At 50.1% G+C, this 25687-nt stretch overlaps 1 protein-coding gene across 1 annotated transcript in view; it reads left to right on the top strand.

The window, feature by feature from the left end:
* The window catches only part of PLCG2 (phospholipase C, gamma 2 (phosphatidylinositol-specific)), a 152891-nt gene that overhangs the window by 112704 nt on the left and 14500 nt on the right, over positions 1–25687 (top strand). Inside the window, exons 17-25 of the mRNA XM_006860138.1 lie at positions 1611–1811; positions 2823–2942; positions 5060–5240; positions 6689–6760; positions 13493–13602; positions 15552–15648; positions 17330–17396; positions 19096–19253; positions 25312–25414. Of these exons, the coding sequence (XP_006860200.1) occupies positions 1611–1811; positions 2823–2942; positions 5060–5240; positions 6689–6760; positions 13493–13602; positions 15552–15648; positions 17330–17396; positions 19096–19253; positions 25312–25414 (1109 nt within the window). The remainder of the gene's footprint in view (positions 1–1610; positions 1812–2822; positions 2943–5059; positions 5241–6688; positions 6761–13492; positions 13603–15551; positions 15649–17329; positions 17397–19095; positions 19254–25311; positions 25415–25687) is intronic.

The raw sequence follows: 25687 nt of genomic DNA, 5'->3' as shown, positions 1-25687 counted from the left end.
TGATGGGGGGCCAGGGTCAGAGTCCTAGACTCACCCAAGGACTGGGGATGATGGGGGCCCAGGGTCAGAGTCCTAGACTCACCCAAGGACTGGGGATGATGGGGGGCCAGGCTCGGAGTCCTAGACTCGACTCACCCAAGGACTGGGGGTGATGGGGGGCCAGGCTCAGAGTACTAGATTCACCCAAGGACTAGGGATGATGGGGAGCCAGGCTCAGAGTCCTAGACTCACCCAAGGAGCTCAGCAGAGGCGGGCAACACTCACCTTGGCAATCTTTAAAAAAACGGACAGAAATCGTGATGAACTAAAGGGCATGTGTTTTAAATAACAGCACTTGTACCATGGGCCTCATCAGCCTCTAATCCCAGCCCTGGAGGGTGGGGCGTTGTGACCTCTCGGGGCCTCTCTGTCTCTCATCCAGGGATTGGGGAATCTAGAGGCAGCCTATGTTCGGGGGATGGAGTGAGTGTGTGTGTTTGTTCATCAATGTGTGCATTTATCCATGCATCCAGACATGCGTTCATTTATGTATCCACTGCATATTCATTCATGCATCTGTGTGTGCATTCCTCTACACATGCATTCTTTAATGTATGCCTCTATGTATGCATTCATCCTTGCATGCATACATGTCTTTGTTCATGCATCCATCCATGTGCACAGTCGTTCCTGCGTGTATTTGTTCATGTGTTTATTCATCCACGTGCACATCATCATTGCATTCCTTCATCCAAAGACATTTACTGAGTGCTTACATGGTGCTAGGCACTGTACAGGTTGGGATGTGGCACGTCGATACTGACTCAGTGATCCTGCAACAGAGTAGAGATGTCCCGTGGCGTGTCCTAGCTGATCGCCAGGTGATTTTTACCACGGTCCCACCCACCAACCCTTGGCTAGCAGCTGAGATCTTAACTGTCGCTTCTTCGGCCTTGTGCCCAGTACGGTGGGTCATCAGTGACTGATCCTCGTGTGGGTTAGTTCTGGTGGGGTGATGGGAAACAGACACGTCTTCATACAGCTGATGTCTGATTACGGTCGTGGTAAGTGCAGTAGAAGACCTAATGCAAAGTATTAGGAAAGTGTAATGCGCGCGGCTTGTGAAATCTGAGTCTGTAATGCAATGTACTGGGGCATGTTTGGCGAGTCTGGCAGGATAAAGCTGATCACTACGTAAGTCATCATAGTGATAGCTGATGCTTTCAGAGTGCTGATCAGGTGCCAAGCAGCCAGCCGGGTACCTACTGTGTGATGATCCCTTCTAATCCCTGGGACAGCTTTATGAAGTGGCTACTGTTACGATTGTTGTTCTAGGGCTGAGGAAACCCAGGTTCGGAGATGTCTGGTATCTTGTTCAAGGGCCTGTAGCTTGAGACAGGGTCAGGATTTGAACTCAGATCATTTGGCTCTCAAGTAGGAGCTGTTGAGTGGGGAGAGTGGGTAGAATGTTCTGGGATTTAGGGCAAAGGCGTAGTCTATATGAAAGCCCCCAGCCTGTTCTGAGGGGAGGTCTGTGTGAACCCTGGAGTCCCTGCCTGCATTCCTGGAAACCGGCTCAGGTAGGGGACATGCTGTTCATCATGTGCTCACAGCCACCTTGTTCCCCACAGGCGGTCCGGTCGGGTCCAGCACTGCAGAATCCGCTCCACCATGGAGGGGGGCACCCTGAAGTTCTTCTTGACTGACAACCTCATGTTCACCAGCATCTACGCCCTCATCCAGCACTACCGCGAGAGTCACCTGCGCTGTGCCGAGTTCGAGCTGCGGCTCACTGACCCTGTGCCCAACCCCAACCCACACGAGTCCAAGCCGTGAGTGAGGCGCATTCCTGACAATCCGTACATGCAGTTCGGGGTGTGACGGGCCCACTGGGACCTCTGAAAACCCTCCAAGGGGGGAGGAGTCCTAGTTACCCTTTTCTCTGCCTGATCTGCTCCATTCTCCCCTCTTCCCTTCTCTCAACTTTCTCTTTGTAATCCTGACATCATCGTGGGCTTGGATTGTCACAAAACATTTGCCATTTCAACCACTTTTACATATACAGTTCTGTGATATTGGGTAACCATCAGCACTATTTATTTCTAAACCTTTCTACCATCCTTCATGGGTTACCTTTTAGAAGTCAGTTTTACGTCTTGCAAAAAGCCCACTCATCCTGTAGTTCACTGGCTTGGGGTGTTCAGGGTCACACCGGCCTGGTGTTGGCCACTCCGGCCTGGGCTGACGGTTGGTAAAGGCACGCTGATGAATTCTGCGCTCCAAGCAGACCCCCTGCATGAACGGTTCACCCACGCTGTGCTGTGGTCTCTTCAAAAGCTGTCGGTTTTAGCAGAGGGCAGCGGCTCCCTGTGCGATGTCCGGGTGGATGGTCCTTCACGACCCTATGCTTGTCCTCTCACCTGGCTGTGTCCCCTGCCCTCTCGTCTCCCTCTCACCTGTTGATGTTCCCGCCCTCTGTGGTCTTCCTCTCACCTGTCCATGTCCCCGCCCTCTCATCTCCCTCTCACCTGGCCATGTCCCTGCCCTCTGGTCTTCTCACCTGTCTGTGTCCCCTGCCTTCTGTGGTCTCCTTCTCACCTGTCCATGTCCCCCACCCTCTGGTTGTCCCCTCACCTGTCCGTGTTCCCCGCCCTCTGTGGTCTCCTCCTCACCTGTCCGTGTCCCCTGCCCTCTGTGGTTTCCTCACCTGTCCTTGTCCCCTGCCCTCTGGTCTCCCTCTCACCTGGCCATGTCCCCTGCCCTCTGGTCTCCCTCTCACTTGTTCATGTTTCTGCCCTCTGCAGTCTTCCTCTCACCTGTCCATGTCCCCGCCCTCTGTACAGGTGGTATTACGATGGGCTGAGCCGGGGAGAAGCAGAGGACATGCTGATGCGAGTCCCCCGCGACGGGGCCTTCCTGGTCCGGAAGCGTGAAGGTGCTGACTCCTACGCCATCACCTTCAGGTACCGGGGTAGGGGTGGGGCTCGGGGGCAGGTTGGAGTCTGTACCTCCCAGTGTCTTTTATGAGAATATCCACGGAAGCAGTGACAACAAGTGTCCTCCACTTATGTGGCCGTGAGTCAGAATTGACTTCATGGCAAAGGGGACTCGGTGTCTTCTAAACCGTCCATGTGCTGAGTTCCTGCTGCTGGCCGAGGGCAGGTCCCCTCCCTAACAGGCCTGGCCCATCGTTCCCCAGGGATATGGAGTTCTGGTGTGGCGCTGTAGGATAAGCACTCGAGTGCAAAGTCGGCTTGAACTGGTAGGTCGGTGGTTCAAACTCACCAGCCGCTTCTCAGAAACCCCACACAAGAGTCACTCTGAGTCAGAACAACTGAACGACGCCTAACAACACCACCAACCACAACAAGGGATGTGGGTGAGGAAGCCGAGTCAGCTGCCCACTCTCCACTCTCCACGGGGACCCCAATGCTTCTCTGTCCTACAGAGTCTTTGTGAAAAGTTTAAAAAAGAATTTGTAATTACATAAATGGTACCTGACTACATTGTCCTTGTGAAAAATGGACACAGCGCACATCAGACTAAAGTCCCCTGTGGCCTTCATCTCAATCCTTAGAAGACACAGTTTCTGAATAGGGATCTTCATCTAGGCTTTTTAACAAAAATCGGTTTACATACCTGTGTCTGGAGGAGTCCTGGTGTAGCACTATGGGTTAATGCGCCAGACTGCAAGTCGGTGGTTCAAGCTCACCAGCAGCTCCTTGGAAATCCTATACAGGATTGTTATGGGTCGGAATCGACTCGATGGCACTTAATAACAATAAAATCTGTGTGGAAACATTTTCTAGATGGAAACAATTTCTAGTGTGTGGGCATTTTGTTCCATGTTTCAAAAACACAAATGGGATCGTACTCTTACTTCATTCTGCAACTTGTCTTTTCATTCGGCCTTATAGACTTTCGGTTTTTTTTAAATAAAAATAAATATTGAAGCTAGTAAAATACCGCTACAGATAAACCACTGAAGCAGACGTCTTTGGGCATTTGTTTTTATCAGACTTTTTGAAGAAATGGCTTAGCAGGAGACATTTTTAAAAAACAGAATCTTTAAAGCACCAAGTATCGAGAAGATGAACAGTCTGCCCATAAAAATGAAGCCTTTAGATTTTTTTTTTTTTAAAAAGACTCACTTGATTGTAAAGTTAGGGTCAGAACTCATTGTCTGGTCTTGCTGATAAAAGCTGTTACGATTGCAGAGCCTGTTCTGTTTTGGATTTTTTCCACCTCTTGTTTCAAATGAAGAAATGAAAGGTTGCTTCCTTTCTGAGAAACAATTGCACTGTTACCCTCTTGGGTAGCTGGAGATAAGATTTTGAGACACGGGAATTGAGTCCTGAAGCTATAGGACAGAATCAGACTGTCTTCTCTGCAGGACCGGGCAGTAAATGTTCTAGGATCTGGGGGCCCTATGGTCACTCTTGTAACTACTCAACCGTTGCTGCATGGAAGCAGCAGTGTATATAATACAAATGAAGATGGCTGTGTGCCAATAAAACTTTATTTACCAAAACAGCTGGCCCTTGGGTCCTAGTTTTTTGACCCTTGATTTCAACATCTAGGATGTTGCCAGATTCAAGCTCATGGGTTTTGGGGCAGTAGAGATGGGTAGGGGGAGGTAGCCATAGAACTGTTCAACAATGCAAGGGGGCTTCAAAAAGTTTGTGGAAAATGGAATTGAAAGATGATGGGATTTTCCCATCAAGTTTTTGAAGTCCCTTTGTAGTTCTTGATGATTCTTCTGTAAAGAGCCACACTGTTGTGTGTTTTATGCCGTCTTGGAGTCCCTGGGTGGTAGGTACATACCGTGGATACATTCAGCTGCTAACTGAAAGATGAAATGTTTATGTTTGTTCAGAGGTCCCTCAGAAGAAAGGCCTGGCAATCTGTTTTCTGGAAACTGAGCCACTGGGATCCCTGTGAAGCCCAGTTCTTCTCTGACACACACAGGGTCCGCTTGATAGCAGCCTGGTACCGGCACTGTATTTATTAGCCAGGACGGATAGCTGGGTTGGTTCTGATCTGGTCTCGGGGTCTGACCCCTATGTGCTCTCCTGTCCAGGGCCCGGGGGAAGGTGAAGCATTGCCGGATCAATCAGGATGGCCGGCACTTTGTTCTGGGGACCTCGGCCTACTTTGAGAGTCTGCTGGAGTTGGTCAGCTACTACGAAAAGCACGCCTTGTACCGCAAGATGAAGCTGCGCTATCCCGTGACCCCTGAACTGCTGGAACGCTACAACATGGTGGGTGGGGGTTCCCTCCAGGGGGTGGGATGGCACAGCAGAGGTGAAAATCTCGTCTGAAGTTCTGTGTCCTCTGTTGGTTCATTCCCCTGCATCCGGCACCACCCGATGTCCTTGGCTGCAAAACACAACCAAGACCCTGCCCTCCTCATGCTGGGAGGTCTTAGAGTCACTAAATGACAGGAGTGGACACAGAGACCCATGTGGTGGGCAGTGAGCGACGGAGTGAAACATGGTGGGAAGGTGGGGAGGGGGCTGTGCTGCACAGAGGGTGGTCTACTACCCTGAGCTGGTACTAGAGGAAGTGGAGGAAGAAGAAACGACATGTGCAAGGGGCCTGAGGCAGAGACTGGGATCCAGGAAGTTGGGAGCTTATCGGGAGCAGACTGGGGGAAGACACTGGCTCTGACTAAGCCATGGAGGGTTCCAAGAGGAGGAGAAGTCACGTTTGCTGTGTCCCGATTCCTGGCTGTTGGTTTCATAATCATGTGAAGTGTTCTGGGTTCAGGGGTGGGGTCCAGTGTCTAGGTGGGGAGACTCATGTTGTTAGGTAAAGAAGGTGATTTCAGATAGTGTGAATTATAGAGAAGAAAATGAAACATGAGGCACTCGGGTGTGGTGTGGGGGCTGCTGTTGATGGCGGGGGTCAGAAAGGGCTTCTTTGAGATACGTAGCGCTGTGAACCCCTACCGAGGAGGCAGGAGTGAGTGGCAGCCACAGGGAGGCATGAAGGAGGCCGTGGCTGAAACCGTGGCATACTCTGCAGGTGTCAAACAGAGGTCATGGTGGCCAGAGTTAAGTTAGGGGGCCAGGGAGGTGGGAGAAGACGGAGCTGCTTGCTGGGAATACGTGATCGGCCACTTCCTGTGACTTACACACTTTCTCTGTGGCCGACGTTAAGACGGCCACATGACAGCTCTGGACATGGGCTTGGCAGAGCCATACACAGTGGGCTTTCACACACACACACACACACACACCAGTGGGTCTTAGGGTTGGGGGTGTTTTTACAGTAGAGTACAGAGTAGGCCAGGAGAGGGAACCTTGCTCGCTTGGGGATACAGCTTCCAAGTTTTGGAGAACTTTATAGCTGCTACTTCCTGTTGCCGCCCATGACTCGCCTAGTAAGGGACCGGTCAGAACCAAACCCACTGCCATGGAGTTGGTTCCTACTCATGGCAACCTGTGTGTGCAGAGTACAACTGCTGTATAGCTGTAATCCTCTCAGCAGCAGATGGCCAGGTCTTTCTTCTGCAGCACCGCCGGGTGGGTTTGAACTCACAGCCTTTAGATTAGTACTTGAACACAGCGTGTTCATACGTAGTCTCATGCAAACAGAGGTCTTCAAAGACGGGCCACCGCTAAGACGCCTAGACCCCGTGACATGTAGGGTTTATCCCAGGCCTGCAGATGGTGCCATTTACTTTTCATTTTGTTGTTTTTTTCAGGAAAGAGATATAAACTCCCTCTATGATGTCAGTAGGATGTATGTGGACCCCAGTGAGATCAATCCTTCCACGGTATGATGCACCACGCCCCCCACCCCCACCCCTGAGTCACACAATTTCCTAACCCTCGTATTGGGGGATTCTGATGGTGCAGTGGGTCCCTGGTTTGACTCCAGTAGCTGCTCCATGGAAGAAAAACGAGGCTGTCTGCTCCTGTAAAGATTCATAGTGTCAGAAACCCTCTACAGGGTCGCTGTGCATCAGAATGTGGTGCTATAGGATAAGCACTGGATTTACAAGGTCAGATTGCTTCACAAGGTGGTGGTTCAAACCCACCAGCCGCTCCTTGGAAACCTTATACAGGATTGCTGAGAGTCGGAACTGACTTGACAACAACTCTTGAGAGCGGACTCATCAGCAATGGGTTTGGGTAATTAACATGGGGACCCTGGTGGTGCAATGCTTAAAGCACTCAGCTGCAAACCAAAAGGTTGGTGGTTGGAACCCACCTGCCACTCTACGGGAGAAAGATGTGGCAGTCTGCTTCCATAGAGAATGACAGCCTAGGAAACTCGGTGGGGCAGCTCTCCCCTGCCTTACGGGGTCACTGTGAGGCCGGGCCGACTTGGTGGCAGTTGGGTTTTCTCTATATGGGTCTGTGTTCTGTCCTTTGATGTGATGGCGTTTATCATAGCACGTGGGGGTGTTGTGAAAACCTGGACACAGATGTTTTTTGAGAGGTGGGTTGGGGTGGAGGAAGAAGAAATGATTCTGCACAGGTTGACATCAGTTCCAGGGAAAAGGTCCGTGGGATTTCGTCTACACAGGACTATTCCAAGCCAAAATCCTGAAGTCTGGGCTGAGCGATTTCTAACTAAAACTCTCTCTGGTAGGTCTGGCTTGCCAGATGAGCCTGTGATGTTTATAGATTCCGCCTGGTTGGCGGATGGTATCTCTTCCTCCCACCGTTCTCTGGTGGGTCCTTTTACGTGGCGTGGGCAGGGTTAGAGTTGGGTTTCTAACTTTCCCTGCTCACTTCCGCTCCTCTGTGCTCTGGCTTCACCTCTCTCTGCGTCTGAACCCACAGAGGAAGATTTGTGGGGAGCCTTCTCTTTGGGATGACCATCTGGCACACGATTTAGAAGGAGCCCTATAGTTTAGTTTTGTACTTAAAATCTCTGCCCAGTACAAATCCCTTTTGGTAAGAGGTGATGTGTTAGAAAGGGGGGTACATTGGGACTTGTGTGCAGTGCACTAGAAGAATCAGCCAATGCCAGAAACTCTGGCTAGCCAGGAGGAATGTCCTCCTACCCCGGTGGACACGGCGGCTTCACAAAGTTCATGGAAAAACTTAATGAAAAGATAAAAGGAATTTCTCCTCAAACTTTTTTTCTAACTTTTGATTGAGTTGAGTGAAGGTTTACTGAACAGATCATCAGCTTTACATTCAACAAATCCTACCCTTTGTTTCATCTCCACGATTACATCCCCTCCGTGCAACAACAGTGATCCCGCTTCCTCCCTGAGGTTCCTGTTCATTCCACCTCCTCCTTCCTGTCCCTTCTCAACTCTGTCCTCAGGGAAATGTTGCCCTTTTGACTTTGAAGGATGGACCATTCTATGGTGAGCGCGCCTTACCAGTGTTATTGTCTGCGTTATATACTTAACTATTGCTTGGCTGAAAACTGGGCCATGAGGGGCGGGGAGTTCTTTTCATACCTGAAGGGTGGTCGAGGGCTTTAGTCAGGTTCCTCCGGTCTCTATCTGACCAGTAAACCTGTTTTTTTTTTTTTTTTTTTTTTAATAGTTTTGAGTTTTGTTCTATACTTCCTGCTACTGTCTAATGGGACCTTTAATGTGATCATTTTTAGAGCAGTTGGTAGCGGTTCCCAGCCAGGTACCAGCTAGTTTTTCTGGTCTTAGAGTTCCCTTGAACTTTTTGGAGTCTCTGTGTATCTACTTTGTGAACTTTATGTAGCCCAAGGGTCACTTCAGGACGATTCTCTACAAACGGTTGGTGGGGTGGGTGGGACATTCAGCATTGATTTTGAAGGGCTTGAGACTTTCTTTCCCCTTTTAGAAAGGATTTCCTATAAAACAGGGGTTGCAAACTCAAAAGTTCATAAAGACCAAGAGGGTTCTGTGAATGAGGAGAGCCAACCAGGCCTGAGAGTGGACACCGTGTTTGTATGAGGACTTAGAGCTGCTGTAACGAAATGCCACAAAGTGGGGGACTTTCCATAACAGAACTGATTTTCTCACTGTTCTGGAGACTAGAAGTACAAATTCCTGGCATCAGCTGGGCCCTATTCTTCCTACACCTTCAGGAGAAAAGTCCTCATTTCTTCCAGCTTCTGATAGACCAGATGTCTGTGGCTGTTCCTTGTCTTGTAGATACAATCCCTTGATCATTCTTGCCTATATTTGTCCCTTGTTGGTTCTAAGGACAACACTAAGGCTAGATCAGGACCCACCCTCCTCCCAGAGGACCTTAGGTTAACAAAGACCTTGTATCCAAGGTCTCCTTCACAGATGCCCACCATCAGGATTTCAGCGCATCCTTTTGGGGACACAGTTCCGTCTATTACAATCTCCTGACTTTTCAGTGACAGCGCCATTTGGTGTTGTAAGTGGCAGCAGGTGTTCTGCCTCATGTTAGGGGGATGGCAGGGCATGGTGGAGACCGTGGTAAACTGAGGCACATGTGCCTCATCTCAGAGGTGGCCAGTCTTCAGTTTAGCCAGTTGTTGCATTTCCAGAGAGCAGGCTAGGTCTTCTGACTTTCCAAGACAAGCTGCAAATCTGGATGTTTCATGTGACATCTCTGTGTTCAGAGTTTTGTCAACCACTCACCCAATTTTTAGAGAAAATCAACCGAAAAATGAGGTCAGCCAAGTAAAGCGTGACTGTAAGAGGCACTTGACCTCAAGCTACCAGTCTGTGAGGACCTCAGAAGAAAAGTATATTTGTTTTTATGATTGAAAAATGGTTTGCAAGAAAAAACATACTTTTTCTAAAAAGGATAAATAACCATCCCTTCTGTACATAATCCTGTGTGACTGTTTGCATGTCTGGGTGTTAACTTCTCTTTGCCCACACGGGGGCGCAGTTTACCACTGCCAGCCCTGGACCTCTGCCATGTTTCTCTGCTCATTTGCGCTTGGTCCCCTGTGGTTTCCCCGTTGCTCATCTTAATGATCATTGTTATCTAACCTGATAAGCCAAGTAATTCGGGTGAAATTCCCACAAATGGGAATTTTAACTTAAAAAAGGAAGAAAAGGGTTTTTATAGCTATAGAATATTCTGGGTGGCTGTTACCAAAACGGACTTCACAATTTCCCCCTCAGTGACCCTTTGGGTTACTCTTCTGTCTTTGGCTTGTTTAGTTAACTAAAGCGAACTTTTTCCTGCGTGAGGCTTTGGGCATGCGTGTTGTGTGTTATTTCTTCCTGTCACTTCTTAGAGCTAGAGTGACAAGGTCACACGCTGAGGCCACACTATGATGTCACACCATGACGTCACACTGACGGCACACTATGAGGCCGCATGGATGAGGCATTGGGAGCATTAGATGACATCTGCTCCTTAGTCTTCACCGTGGCCGTATTTCATCTCCATTTTACAGATGAGGAAACTGAGGCATGCAGAGGTTGAACAACTGCTAGAAAAGTGTTATATTGGTTTCCTAGGGATTTGTAGTGAACTGGGCAGCTCAGTCCTCGCAAGACCAAATTATTTTCTGTTTTGAATTTTTTGTTGAAACAATGTGTTTTCAGTCATGGAAAGAAATTTGAATGACATTTTAGAAAAGTTTGAGGGCGAACATGGATTTTATTAGTATTAACATACAATTAGTGGTAGTAACGTAATAGGATGTGGGTTAAAAAAAGAAAAAAAAAGTACAGTTAGTGGGGTACCTGTGTCCTGAGGGGTTTTTGGTGTTGGAGTTGGTGGGATGAGGGTGTTTTCTTCAGACTCATGCAATTATAGAAGCCCCCTCTAGTTGGCAGCATGGATTAAAAGTGGGATAGGAGCTTCCCACTCAACACTAAAGGAGACAAATGTAGGTAGGTACTCTTTGTCCTACGGGTTACAGAAAGGGTTAAAATAACAGACATTGATGCTCTCATCGGAATCAGGGTGCTGTCCAAGGTGGCTCCTTTTGAAGGTTCTGGGGGAAGTCTGCTCCTGCTAATCTTCTGCCTCCTGGTGGTAGCATCTGGTACTGTTCCTTGCCTTGTAGACACACCATTCCAGCCTGCTTCCCTCTGTGTCTCCCCTGTTTCTTATAAGGACGCCAGTCTGCTGGATTTCAGGCTTATTGAAATCCAGAATGTCTCTTTCTTAACTTGATGACACCTACAAAGACTCTGTTTCCAAGTAAGGTCATGTTCACAAGCTCTATGGGAGACATGAAATTTGGAGGTCACTGTCAGCGGTTCGAAACTACCAGCGGCTCCGCGGGAGAAAGATGAGGCTTTCTACTCCCGTAAAGATTTATACCCTCGGAAACCCTGTACAGGGTCGCTATGGGTCGGACCCGACTCGATGGCACTTAACAACAACAACAACTTCAATCCTGTATAGATGTGGAGACTTGGACCGAAGCAGTTTGGCTGTAAGGAGTGTGTTCTTAACTGCCTTGCTTGGTCATCTGCTTGTTCTGTGTAGCTCAGGCAGCCTGACAAGAGGACCTCTCCCACCATCACATTGGAGACTTGCTCCTTGTGTGGTTCCTCCTCTGCCTCTGGCTGGACCTTCCTGAGATCCCGGAGCCTGGGCTGACCTGTGGTTCAGGTGCTCATGCCTGCCCCTGAAGCAGGAAGCCCAGGTAGAACCATAGAGGTGGCTGCATTGCAGGTGGGGAAGAGAAGGCCCGGAGCCCAGGTTAGCCTCTGGTGGGATGTTCCCACGACTCAGATCTTGGAGCCCACGTTGCTACAGAAACGGCACTTCAGCCCTCGAGTTTGTGACCTAACAGTTGGTTAACTGTGGGCAGAGTATTCCTGAACACTTCCCTTGGTTTCTGCATCTGTAAATGGTCCTCCCTACCTCTTAGGGTTGTTATGGAGATTAAAGGATGAAAAGGTTAGACCAGTGCTTTCCCATTCATGTTGTTAAGTGCTGTCGAGTCTGTTCTAACTCATAGCAACTCTGCATAGGGTCTCCGAGGAGCAATCCCTTCTGACAATATGTCCGAAATATGAGAGATGAAGTTTGACCATCTTGGGCTCCAAGGAGCACTCTGGCTGCACTTCTTCCAAAACGAATCTGTTGGTTCTTTTGGCAGCCCATGGCACTTTCATTATTCTCCTCCAACACCATAACTCAAAAGCCTCAATTCTTCTACGGTCTTCCTTACTCACTGTCCAGCTTTCGCATGCTTATGAGATTATTGAAAATATCATGGCTTGGGTCAGGCGCACCTGAGTCCTCAAGCTGACATCTTTGCTCTTCAACTTTAAAAAATATTGTTAGGCACCATTTTGTCACTTCTGATAGTGATCCTAAGCACTATGTGGGGCGCTGTGTCATCCTCAAAACGCTTGTCATGTTTGATTCCATTGTTGCTGCCCCCGTGTCGGTTCATCTCTTCGTGGGGACAGTCTTCCCTCTTTCACTGACCCTGTACGTTGCCAAATATGATGTCCATTTCCAGAGATGGATCTTTCCTGATAACATGTCCCAAGTTTATGAGACAAAAATCTCACCATTCTTGCTTCCAAGGAGCATTCTGGTTGGTTTGCATTTCTATTATTTTTTGCAAACTTTTCATTGTGAATTATGTCATAGTTTACATGGGAGTACATTAGCTTTACATACATCCTATCATATAGCTTTAAGTTACCATTATTGTTTATAGTAACAAAAGTTACGTATTTATTCCCATCTAGCAGATGGAGAAACTGAGGTCCACATAGCTGGTGAATTCTCGAGTCCGACTCCTAGTGAACCTACGGAGGAGTAGAACTGCCTCTTATGTCTTTACAGGTGCAGACTGCCACGTTTTTCTCCCATGGGTCAGTCAGCTGGTACTTTCCAACTGTCAACCTTTCTGTTTGCAGACCAGCACCTGCACCACTGAACCACCAGGGCTCTCAGCTAGCTGCAAGGGCAGAACAGGGAATTGAACTCATGGGTCTGAGGGGTGTGAGTCGATAGCCTTGCTTTTTTACCTGATCCCTTGTGACACTCCTGTTCATATTTGGAGTGGGGGTGTGTGGAGGTGCCGTGGATCTGAAAGTCTTTGTGGTCACCCCACTGGTACCTGGTACCTCCCTGCACTGTGAGCGTTCGTGTTGCCATGGAAGCTGAATATGTTGGAAAGAAACGAGCGGCTTCTGTCTGTCTTATTTCTACCATCGGAGAGAAGACCCCCTTCTGAGGAGCTTCATTCAGGAGACCTACCCTTGGGGTCCTCCTAGAGTGTCGGGGACCCCTGGCCTAGACAAAAACAAGACCCCGAGCCAGCGAGGAAATGGTGTCCTTGAAAAATCAAACTTCTGGGAGGGTCACTGAGAACGTCAAGTAGGATTTCTGATGTGGCAGCCAGGACATAACCCAAAAGCCGTATCCTTCCTTTGCTGAGTAAACTGAGTGTTAGATGGCAGGTCACCTAGGGTCCCTAGCCTCTGACCCGGCCCCACCCGTTGGTGACATTGTGGGTCACAGCACCTTGCAGTTCCAGACCCTCACCAGCAGGTGTCGCTGTAGCACTGGCCTGAAGCTGCCGCCTCGGAATGGTGCCAGCAATGCAGGTGCGGTTCCTGCCTGACCTTTTCCTCCTTGTTTTCCCCGGAAAGCCTCAGAGAACCGTGAAAGCTCTATACGACTACAAAGCCAAGCGAAGTGACGAGCTGAGCTTCTGCCGTGGCGCCCTCATCCACAATGTCTCCAAGGAGCCCGGGGGCTGGTAAGACTGTATGTGGGGCTGGGCCGCTGGGTAGGTGAACTTCTTGGTAATGAGACCTTAGCTGCCCCTTTTATCTGCTGTTCCGCTGGCTTTGACCACCATGCACAACCCCTGGGAAAGGTGGCCGGTGTAAGCAGTATACGGGGGAAGTGGATAAACAACAATGATAATGTTTATGTGTAGGAATCCTTCCATGGGTGGTACAAACGGTGAAGCACTCAACTCTTAGCTGCAAGGTTGGCTGTTCAAACCCACCCAGAGATGGCTCTGAAGAAAGCTAAGAACCTTAAAAACCCCATGGAGCAGTCCTACTCTGCACTCATGGGGTCGCTAGGAGTCAGAATCGACTTGGCAACAGTTACCAACAAGAGAGTCTGTAACAGCATCTCCCATTTATTGAGACCTCCCCACAGGGCAGACACCAAGCAAATTGCTTTCACGCATTGCCAAACCAACTCCTCTTCATCACAACCCTGCAAAATGGTAACTGATTATCTCCACTTCACAGATGCAGAAAAGGAGGGTTTGTAAAGTTGTGTAGCTAGTAAACAGTGTGGGCTGCTCAAGCCTGTGCACTGAATTTCAAAGTCGTGCTCTGGGCATCTTCACGCCAAAGGTACCTGGGTGCACATGGACTTAGCTACTTCATCCCTTTGTTAACCAAGGAAGAAAAACTCACTGTCCATCAGTGGGTTCCCTCAGCCTATGGTGTTTTGGGCTAATTTTGACCTGGAGCAGTAAGAATTTGCTCATTACTTGAGCACTAGGAATTGGTTATTTCTTCCAACCACCAGACAGCTGGGCTCAGCTTACAACGTGCAGACAGTAGCTTATACACACTGGTCACGTCTGTGCTGAGAACTTTGGACTAGCATGTTGAATCCACACACTGACTCTAGCGGGTTGGTTCTATTATTAACCACGATTCACAGGTGAGGAAGCTCAGCCTCAGAGAAGAGGTTGTTCCAGGTTCCACATCAGGGCAGGCCGAGATTAATCTGCTGTCTGGCTCCATAGCCCACACTCTCTTACCCACCTCTTCCCTGTTTCTTTCCTCTCTGTATTACCGCAAGGGTCCAGGAGGTGGCACCAGGGAGCACCCTGCTGTCCTCACAGCACAGCCGGCACTGGTCTGCTAGGGTTGCTGGGACAGTCCAAGGAGTTGGTGGGTTTCTAAGCTTTATTGAGAATCAGGAGAATCCTCTTTGTCCAACCCAGTTTTCATTTGGACCTTTAGAATCACAAGCAGCTTTAGCGGAGTAACCTGAAGGTTGAGTACGCTGAGCATTCTTCATATACTTAGGCCCTGCTGAAAGTCCTCAGCATAGCTCAGCTCCTCTGTTCTGAGTGAAATCCTGCAATGGAATCAATCCGCTCTCTGTGTCATGGACGGAGACTGAGGGACACAGAGCCTGTGTGGTTGGTGGTGGAGCTGGAGTTTGACTCCAATCCGTCTAACGTCAGAATCTTTTCATACCTCTTTTTTCACTTACTTCACATGGTGGCTGGGAGCTTTTGTCTGCTGTGGCCTCTGCCTTCTTAAAGCGTAGAAGCACTTGGCTGTGGTGTATTTGGCCAGATGTTTGTTTCGACTGGTTTCCATCGAGTCGATTCAGACTACTGGAAACCTCACGTGGTCAGAGTAGAACGGCACTGTAGGCTTCCCGGTTATTGGCAGTAGATCATCAGGCCTGTGTTCCAAGATGCCTCTGGGTGGGCTTCAACAGCCAACCTTTCAGCTCACAGTTGAACACTTTCATCATCTGCATCACCTCGAGACTCTGATCCACACTTAGAGGATCACAGTGACCGCAATCTCACCTCACTGCTAGACAAGCAGAGGACCCTCTGAAATGCCTGCCGCCCTTCAGCTCCTGCAGTGTGAGTGTGGGAATGGGTCCGTCCATACCACCCTGCGAAGGCGCATTGACGCCGCTGTCTTTCTCTAGGTGGAAGGGCGACTATGGCGCCCGGATCCAACAGTACTTCCCATCAAACTACGTCGAGGACATTTCAACAGTTGATGTCGAAGAGCTAGAAAAGCAGGTGAGTTTCAGACACCGTAACAAGGGCGCCACTGGTCCTGCTGCTTTTGGAGTCCACTGGGCTGCTCAGTGTGTGGGTGTGCAACGTGCCGTGGTGTGATCCTAGTGGGCACCTCGGTGTGTGAGTGTGCACGTGCCGTGATGTGGGCCCAGTGGGCACCTCAGTGTGCGTGTGCCGTGTGTGGTCCTGGCAGTTCTGGAACAAGAGAACTGAATGATGAGGACGTTGGAAGTGTCCCCGGAGCTGTCATGTGTGGAAGCCACCTGACTTGTCCGCCATGTTGTCATCAGCATGTGCTGGGATGGGAGGCTGTGAATATGCAGGAGAATCCCCACTGGAGTGAGAATGGCCAGCTGGAGAATTTGTCGTTGCTTAAAGCAGCAAATGAAAAGCATTGAGCTTGGCCATCCAGGCGTGGGAACGTGCTTACCATGCACAAGGGAGTGTGTGTGCTAACCAGAAGGTGAAGGGCGGCCCCATGGGTGACTTCGGGGACGCGAGTCTGGGCACCAGATGACGATGCTCGCCCAAGGCCAGTGAGGGTCAGACCAGCACACAGTCCGCCCTCCGGAGGATGGCTCAAGGGCAGCGTGTACAGCGGGAGGCAGAGCTGAGAAGGCTGCCCCGGAGAGGCAGCAACACCAGATAGGCGGGGCACTGGCATCGCTTCCCTTAGACATGGGGACCTACAGAAGGTTGTTGAGCTGGGTTTTTGTTTGCAAATGGGGCCCATTTCTAATCGTGCCAAGTAATAGGTTCTGGACGTAGTGGTTTTGTCTGTATTAGGTAGAATATATTTAATAAAAGCATACTATTTTAATGACTTTTAAAATGGAAGTAAACAGGCACTAACAAAACACCTGCCATTTCCACATTCCTCCCTTGTACTGTTCCGTAACACTGTGTTCATCCTGATGTGTATAACTACCACCATTCTGTTTCCCCTGTAAAATTTTATTACGGTGATGATGTTGAGTTTAGACAGCAAAACCTACATCAATTCAGCCTCTTCTACATCTACACCTCGGGGGTGTCCCGACCTTCTTCTCGCTCCTTTTCTAAGCCTTTTGCCACATTGTGCAGATCCACTGTCTTCACTCAAAAGTTTCCCAAACAGAAACTCAGGACGCAAAACAGTAACTCCCCTGGGCCCCTTGTAGCTCCGATTGTGTCTGTGAGGTGGGGCCCTACAATCAGCTCTGCATGGTATCCCTCTCTCTACCGCGTCCCCAAGGCCCATCTGTGGTGTAGCGAGCATCAAGACCTCCTTTGTTTTTATGATCTGGTCTCATTCCGTTGGACGGAGAGACCACATTTATCTGTTGATGGACACTCCATTGGGGGCTTCTGGAAACAGGGGCTGAGCACACGTTTTGGAACCTGTTGCAGAATTCACCAGGCCCGCTTTTAAAGCACGTTGGAGGAGGAGTGTAGTGTTGACCCCACTGTGCTTCCTCGCTGCCCACCCCACCGACTGCCAGCTTCATTATCCTGCCATCTCCCTGCAGCCAGATCCTGTAGTGAAAAGGCATTTTCCGTGGGCAGTGTCCCCGTGCTATATACAGCGTCTCCGTGCTATATACAGCGTCTCCGTGCTATATACAGCGTGGGCTTTGGAAACCAGCTGTCTCGTCAGTATTCCTATGAAGACTATTATGGCTTACTTTTTGTTTCTTCGCAGATTATTGAAGACAATCCCTTAGGGTCTCTTTGTCGAGGGATATTGGATCTCAATACCTATAACGTGGGTAAGAACACACGCTGTCTAAACCGACTCTTGTTCAAATCCCCCAGAACTGGCTCTCAGGCCATTCTGAGCAGAGATGAGCTGTCACCTAGCCGATGGTACTGTGGCTGCTCAGTCCCTGAGGCCACATTGGTGAGTGGTCACCGGTTTTTGTCCACCATTAGTGTCTAAGGTGCTGAAACAGCCTGGAACATCACAAGCGCTGGGTGGCAGTGGCCCCTGTCATTGGTGGTGTCATTAGTGTTTCTGTGAGCTGGCCAGGCTGAACAGGGCTCTGGAGTTGGGGGCCTGGCTTTGGCGCCCAATGCTGCCTCATTTGCCAGGGTGGACCCTGGGCTGTGTGGGGCACCAGTGCTTGCTGGCCTTCTTGGTTCTTCCCATGATCCAGTAAGGTAGATAGGAGAGGGTGGCTTTACTGCCACGAACAGATGAGAAAACCCAGCTTCTGTGGGCTAATAACCTGGACTGCAAGGTCAGTTTGAACCACAAGGTTGGCGATGAGCTGCTCCTTGGAAACCCTGTACAGGGGTTGCTGTGGGTCAGAATGACTCGACGGCACTTAACAAGTAACCGCAGGCTGTGTCTGAGTCCTCTGGGAAGGTGACAGGTGAGCTGGGACTCGGGATGCCATGTGCTGCTCTGCAGAGTGAAGAAGGGACTCAGGTTACAGACTCGGGCTTTGGGATCACGCTGGTGACCCCAGTGGCATCCTCAGTGAGCCGCTGTGTTCTCGCTTGTGATGTGGAGATGGTGAGAGAACCGCTCCCCTTGGGTAGGTACTTGGGGCCGTCGAGTTGGTTCTGACTCACTGCGACCCTCAGGACAGAGCAGAGCTGCCCCTGATTCAGGGAATCAGACTGCCACATCATCCTGCCATGGAGCAGCTGGTGGGTCCGAACCGCTGACCTTGCAGAGAGCATAGAGCAGCCCAACACTTAATCTGCTGCAGCCCCAGCGCTGCCATTGTTACTGAGCAGCTAATATCCGTTCTTTAGCTCTGGTTTACTTACGTGTAAAAGCAATTGCGTATTGTGTTCATGCCCCAGGGCTGAGCTGCCATGTGGTTGTTGCTGACTGCCGAGCCAGTTCCGACTCATACAGCCACCCCTGTACAGGGTTTCCGAGGAGCGGCTGGTGACTTTGAAAAACTGACTTTGTGATTAGCAGTCTGGTGCCAATCCTATAGTGCCCTGGACTACGGTGTTGTTAAGTGCCATTGGATTTCCAAGGAGCAGCTGGTGAGTTTGAACCACTGACCTTGGGTTCAAACTGACCTTGTGGTCCAGTGCTGTATCCCACAGCACCACACCAGGACTCCATGTTAGATTCCCAACCAATGAGGCGCTTAAAGCCACAGACATTCCTTCTCATAAGCTTTGGAGGCGAGTGTGATGTGACAGTGTGGGCCTGGCTGATCTGGAATCTCACATCACCCTCTGGTTCCTGTACAGTGACACCAATCTTTGGATTCGGGTTCCACCCTCAATCCAACATGGTTCTCACCCTGAGCCCCTTCACTGAATTGTATCGGCAAACACCATGTTTCCAAATCAGGTCATACCTCAGGTTCTGAGGGTCAGGGCCCTGACTGGTCTTCTGGGGACTCCCTAAAGTAGTACGTGAGTGAACTGCCCAGACTAGGGCACCGAGTCTCCTGATGGTCTTGGTGACTGACGGGGGGTCCTCCCTCTCTCTCACAGTGAAAGCCCCACAGGGGAAAAACCAGAAACCCTTTGTCTTCATCCTGGAGCCCAAGAAGCAGGGAGACCCCCCGGTGGAGTTTGCCACTGACCGGGTGGAGGAGCTCTTCGAGTGGTTCCAGAGCATCCGCCAGATCACCTGGAAGATAGACACCAAGGTAGGTACTGAGCTCACCTGGGCCCAGGTGGGCCTGGCGCACAGAATTCTGGGAGGAGGGAATGAGGTGGGAGCAGGTGGCAGGACATCATCACGAAAGGATAGACAGGGATCCTGAGGTCCTCATGGGAAAGTGGACCTTCAGTATGTGTACAGTGACATTTCACGCCCAGGGCCTATCTGGCCTTGCTTATCTTGACCCATCGGCATGGCCGGCCTCCATGTACATACTTCCTTGTTTCTAAACCTTGTACAAAGGTCCTCCCCACAGTGCCTGGAGGAGACCTTACAGTTCAGAGACATGTCTTAACAGTCTGAAAGCCCTTACAGTCTTGCTCCACAAAGGACTGCCTCCCTCGATGGGAACAGACCTGTCGGCGTCCTTTTGACTGGGGCGTCTGTGTTGGAGCAGAAGTGGTTTGAGGAGTTGTGAGGTCTTGGGTAAAAACAGGACCTTGGAGTTGGGTAGATAGGAGTCTGGAGCTGGGCAGGACTGGGTGCAGGGCAATTACGGAACCTCTCTGGGCCTTGGTCTCCTTGTGTGGAAAATGAGAAGTTTGGGAGGCGTTAAGCCTGGCGTCTGAGATGTAGCAGGACCCGTCCTCTGATGGATGGATGGCGTGCGGCCTTCGTTTGGAGTCAGACCAGGCTGTTAGACCTGGGATACTTGCTCTCCTGACTGCAGAATTGGAAACTTCAGGGTTCCTGGTGTTCCACTTGATTCTATATCACATGTTGAACCAAAGTGTAGACTTGAGACCCATTGAGACCCCTCCAATTCTGGATATAGCTGATGAGTTCACCCTTCAAGGCTCATAGAGTGGCATCCAGTATCCCCTAAGTCACCCAGTAACTCACCTGGAGAGATGTCCCCGTGTTTAGAAGATTCACCCTGATGGGGCCCATCAGCCTTGCCCTGTTCTAGACCCCAGCATGGCGTCTCACAAGATCCATCACTAGTCCTTAGCGTGAACCAGGAGCTAGTCATTCTTCCTCTGCTATTCATAAGGTTTTCAGTGACGAAATATTCAGAAATAGTTCGTCACTCTTTCTTCCTAGTCTGTCTTTGTCTGGAAGCTCATCTGAAACCTGTCAACCTTGGGTGACCCTGCTGGTATTTAAAATACTGGTGGCATAGCTTTCAGAATCACAGCAACTTATAAGCCACCACAGTGCGACAGACGAGTGAGTGGTGGACAAGACCTTTTTAAAGTTTTGAAGAGCAAAGATGTCAGCTTGAGGACACCCAAGCCATGGTATTTTCAGTAACCTCACATACATGCGAAAGCAGGACAGTGAATAAGGAAGACCATAGAAGAATTGAAGCTTTTGAGTTGTGGTGTTGGAGGAGAATACTGAAAGTGCCAAGGGCTGTCCATAGAACCAACAGATCCATGTTAGAAGAAGTGCAGCCAGAGTGCTCCTTGGAGGCTAGGATGGTCTAACTGTGTCTCTCATACTTTGGACATATTGTCAGGAGGAACCAGTCACTGGAGAAGGATATCATGTTTGTCAGGGTAGAGGGTCAGAGAAAAAGAGGAAGACCCCCAGCAAGATGGATTGGCAGCATCAATGGGCTCAAACATGGCAACGATAGTGTGGTTGGCCCAGGATTGGGCAGTGTTTCGTTCTGTTGTGCACAGGGTCACTATGAGGTGATACTGACTTGATGGCACCTAACAAGAACAGTAGGCCTTTAGTTATTGCTGTCAAGGGCAGTCAAGTCGGTTTCGATCCATAGTGACCCTGGATAGGATTTCGAGGAGCGGCTGGTGAGTTTGAACTGCCAACCTTGCAGCATGGACGCAGGGCTGCCTTCTCTTTGAAAAGCCCTCCATCTGTAAAAAGCGCAGTGTTGGTGAGGTATTCCTGTATTCACCGGACACATCCTGTTCTCTCTCTGGGTGTGTGTCAGCTGCGTGGTTCTCATCAGGGACTGTCTGGGACCACCTGTCCTGACTGTCCTATAGCATAGATCTTCAGGGCTCCTCTAGCCACGTTTGAAGGAAGACAGAATCCACCACTCCTTTAGAGACTGTTCCCCTGAGACTTTGTTTATATGCACCTTGGCCACTTCTGAGAATGGAGCACATGTGGACCTCATGTCTTGTCATGACACTCTCTGCCTAGTGCAGCCTGCTGTTTCCAGCTGTGGTTGTGTGTGTTTGTGGTTGTGTGATTTTGGTGAACGTTGACATAGCCGTCCAACATTCAACAATTCACACAAGTTTTGTTTCATGTCGCTAATTGTTGGTGGTGTTAAATGCCATTGAGTCGGGTCTGAGTCATAGTGAGCGACCCAGTAGAGTTTCCAAAGAGTGGCTAATAGGTTTGAACTGCCAACCTTGTGGTTAGCAGTCTAGTGCTTACCCTACACTGCCACACCAGGACCCCCGTCACTGACTGTAGTTGTAACATTGCCTATCCTACTTCCGCTGTGATTCCCGTTTCCGTTTCGCCTGAACTTTGCCCTTGGAGAAACATTGACCTTTTGATCACATCTGGTTGAGGCCCGTCTCTTATTTGGCTGAAAACTGAGCCACAGGGGTGAGCTTGGTTCCAAGCCTCAGCGTGTGTCAGAGCCGTAGCTTCCAGGTTTCTCCCAGTGTCTGTCGCACCATCAAGCCTGGCCATTGTTGGCTTGGAGTTTTGTTTCCCACATTTGTCTCCCACTCCACTCAGTGGAGAAACAGCAACTTCACTTGCAGGTTCTTTTTCCTCCCATCCCAGAAAGCTTTCTGAAATTCAGCTGAGCTGTGGAGGGCTGATGATCTCTGCCTTTGATCTCCAGCTCCTCTTAACTAGGTTTTACATTTGAAGGATTTTATGAGAAGAAGAAAAAAAATATTAAGCCTCATTATTTGATGGTTAAAAACTCTGGGAGTCGGCACATCGGCTGGATTCCTGTTATGCCTTGTCGGGGACAGATCAGGAAGAAATCCTCCTCCTGCCTTAGGGAAACCAGCCTGGATTTAGGCCTCAGTTCATTGCCTGCAGTCCCCCCCACCCCCCAACCCCCACACCCCCGTGCCTGTGTCTGAGGACTGCCTCAGGAAGCCGGATTTTCAACCCCCCAGCCCCCTGGCCTCTTCCAGCCTTGGCAATCATAGGATAGACCAAGAGACCTGGTGATATGGTGAGCTGCCCGTCTGGAAAGTAACTTGTGGACACTTGGAGAGAAGCAAATGACATTTCATCTGTAACACAGCGTCCCTTGCTGAGCTTAATAGACTCCTGGTGCCCACTAGCATGCTGCTGCCCTGCGCTTGGTGAAGATTTACGGCCTCAGAAACCCTACATGCGGTCGCCATGAGTCAGAATCACTCAATGGCAGCGGCTTGCTAGTCATGAAGGGTAGGCTGTGTTTGTTGCAAGCATTTCCCCTCCCCTAAACCACCTCACGTTGAAAACCAAGCACCAAGAACATACAGCCAAGTGGACACCCTGCGGTCTGTAAAGAAATTGTTGTTGTGAAGTACCTTTGTGTAGGTTCCAAAACATAGCTGCCCTGGGAGGTTTTCCGAGGAGCCGCTGGTGGGTTTGGACCGCTGGCTTGTTGGTTAGCAGTCCAGTGCTGACCCTAGAGTACCATAAGGGTTGGTCGGTCAGTGGTGTGCCGTGGAGTCCGTTCATTTTTATTGGAACAGAGCCCCCGGTAGTCATGAACTTGCTGACCTTGAGGTTAGCAGCCCTGCTCCTAACTACCACACTACCCGAGCTCCTACCATGCCATACCATGACTCTGTAAAGAAATAGTGCTTCTGGAAAAGGAGCATTTTGTTACGAGTGTGAGAAACTTTCTCGATACCAACAAACACTCCTGTAATCCAGTCTGTACTCATGTTAACGAGAGAGGTTTCCTTTTTTTGGATTTTGCAAAATCGGGTGCCCAACCCAGTAGACCCGGGCAGATGCGCTGCATGGCCGGCCCGCCAATAGTTTTTTTCCCGTCTTGAAAAAGCCCCTTTCTCTAGTTCTCCTTTTTTAAGGAGCTCTGGTAGCGTAGTGGTTACGAGTTGGGCTGTTCGAAACTACCAGCTTTTCCATGGGAGAAAGATGAGGCTTTCTGCTCCTGTAAAGAGTTACAGCTTCAGCAATCCTATACAGTGTCGCTATGAGTTGGAACCGAGTCCACAGCACATAACAGCATTCCTAGAACAGATTTCTTTCCTCCCCTCGGGCTGGTTTAGTGATCTCCTGAGCCCTTCATTCCTGAAGTGGGGCTATCTTGACAATTTCTCAGATGAGCAAGAGGCCAACTATCTTTGCCGTCGGTTGTATCCCCATTTAGCCTGCACCGTTCCCTCTTGGCTTTGTGGCTTTAATAGGAAGGATGCACAGCAGCTTCCTGTCATGGTCACCGCTGAGACTCACGTCAAAGACATCTTTGTTGGTCACTCTTCAGGTCTAGCTCCCCTGGGATCAGGGTGGTGCAAACCGTTCACACGCTCAGCTGCTAAAGGAAAGGTTGGAGGGTTGAACCCTCCCGAGGTACTGCCGAAGAACAGCCTGGTGAGCTTTTTCTGAGAAATCAGCTGTTGAAAACGCTATGGGTACAGTTTTCTGACACACAGGGGGCCACCCTGAGTCGGTGTTCATTGATGACAGTTGCTGCTTGTGGGTGAAGGCTGTCTGTGGAGGTAATGGGGTGTCTTTACCTGCGGGTTTCCTCACAGGAGCTGTACTTGGAGAAGCCTCTCTGATGGTTGAAGAAACTGAGGGCAGTGGGGAGGTCGGATGTGCCCAGTAAATAGCAGGGCCAGGGTTCGAACCCATGTGTCCAACTCAGTTCACCCTTAGCTATTGTGTCCGTCACTAAACCAAAGACCAAACTGAGCATCTGGCACCTGTGGGGTCTGTTCTCAGAAGCTGTCTGTGGGTACAGGGTGCGGGGCCGGGAGACATACTGAAGAGAGACAGTGGGTATAGGTAGGCGTGACCCTGAAGTTCCCAGAGACGGGTGATTTGGGACGGGTTCTCGGAGGAGGAGTTGGAGGTGGTCACTGTGGTTCAGGGGACCCCCGGTGTGGAACAGGCATGTGGGTGGGCTCACTTCCAGGTGCTGATGGTGCGTCCAAGGAGGCGGAGTGAGAACTCAGGCTGGGGGCCACACTCGGCCTTTAACCCTTTCTAACTAGTTTTTGTTGAAGCCATGTGTTTTCAGTAATGGAAGGCATTTAGAATGAAATGAAAAAACAACAACATGGATTGTGATATAGTTAGCTGGGCCACGTGTGTCCTGAGGGATCCTGGTGCTGGATGTGGTGTGATGAGTCCCGTTTCTTCAATATCAGGCAGCTACTCAACCTCAGCCAGATGGCAGTATGCACTGAAAGTGGGATGATGGCATCTCACTAAACCCCCGAGGCCGACTGTAGGTGGGCACTGTCTGTCCCACGGGGCATGAGAGGTCTAAGCATCTGGCCTGGTCCCTGCTGCAGATCTCTGTGAACTGGAGACACAGCCCCCCTACCCTTGGGTGTGTGGATGAACTTACTAGTCAAGAAGCACTCAGGGTGTGATGACGGAATCAGTGGACTCTGTCTGCTAGTACCGGCCACTCTCTCAGGGTCCACCTTGACCAGTGAGGGAGCAACAGAATTTAGGGAGTCCGACGAGGGGTACGTTGGGGCATCCATCCTGATTTGGACATAGTGGACGGAGTGTGAGGACAAAGAGGTGCGGGCCACGGGCTCCTGAGAACTAGGTTTGGACAAGTTCTAACAGTGCAGTTGTGAGGCAGGGGGTTCAGGAGAGAGGGCTGGTGACAAAGAAGACCCCACCCACCCAATATATATATTTTTTTGAGGGTGGCGTCTAGGCACTGGGTGGGGGTGTTTGTCAGGGTGAGAGACGAGGGAGGGAGGAAGGGAAGCCCTTCAGTTCCAGGGTGAGAGACAAGGGAAGGAGGAAGGGAAGCCCTTCAGTTCCATAAAGACTCGAGGCTGCAGGAGGAGGGGGTGGAGGCTGGTGGAAGGAGGAAAATCTCTGCTGAGGAAGGAGCTGAGAGGCAGGGATCCTTGGCCCAGGCCAACACTGAAGCGGCTGACCCCTCACAGGAGAACAACATGAAGTACTGGGAGAAGGACCAGTCGATCGCCATCGAGCTCTCCGACCTCGTTGTCTACTGCAAACCCACCAGCAAAACCAAGGACAACTTAGGTAACATTATCCCCCACACTAGGTCTCTTTCCTGGTATGAAAGACTTGGGTTTTCTCTGTGTCTGATGGTGTGTGGTTAACAGTCCCAGGAAGAGGCCTCTGGCTGAGGGTGTGGAAAAGTTCAGCAGACGCTTAAGAGAGAACATATGAGTTTCTTAGAGAGCTGTCAACCAGTTCAGCCCTGTTCAGTCACTGCCAAGGAGCAACACCGGAGCAGACATAAATCTGTAAACTTTGGGTGAACTGGAGTGATACCTGAAACAGGAAAAATGA

Source organism: Chrysochloris asiatica, unplaced genomic scaffold (assembly GCF_000296735.1).
Source record: "Chrysochloris asiatica unplaced genomic scaffold, ChrAsi1.0 scaffold00037, whole genome shotgun sequence".
In the NCBI taxonomy this organism is placed as follows: domain Eukaryota; kingdom Metazoa; phylum Chordata; class Mammalia; order Afrosoricida; family Chrysochloridae; genus Chrysochloris; species Chrysochloris asiatica.
Note: the sequence above shows the minus strand (reverse complement) of the source record. Positions and strands in the feature narration are given on the sequence as shown.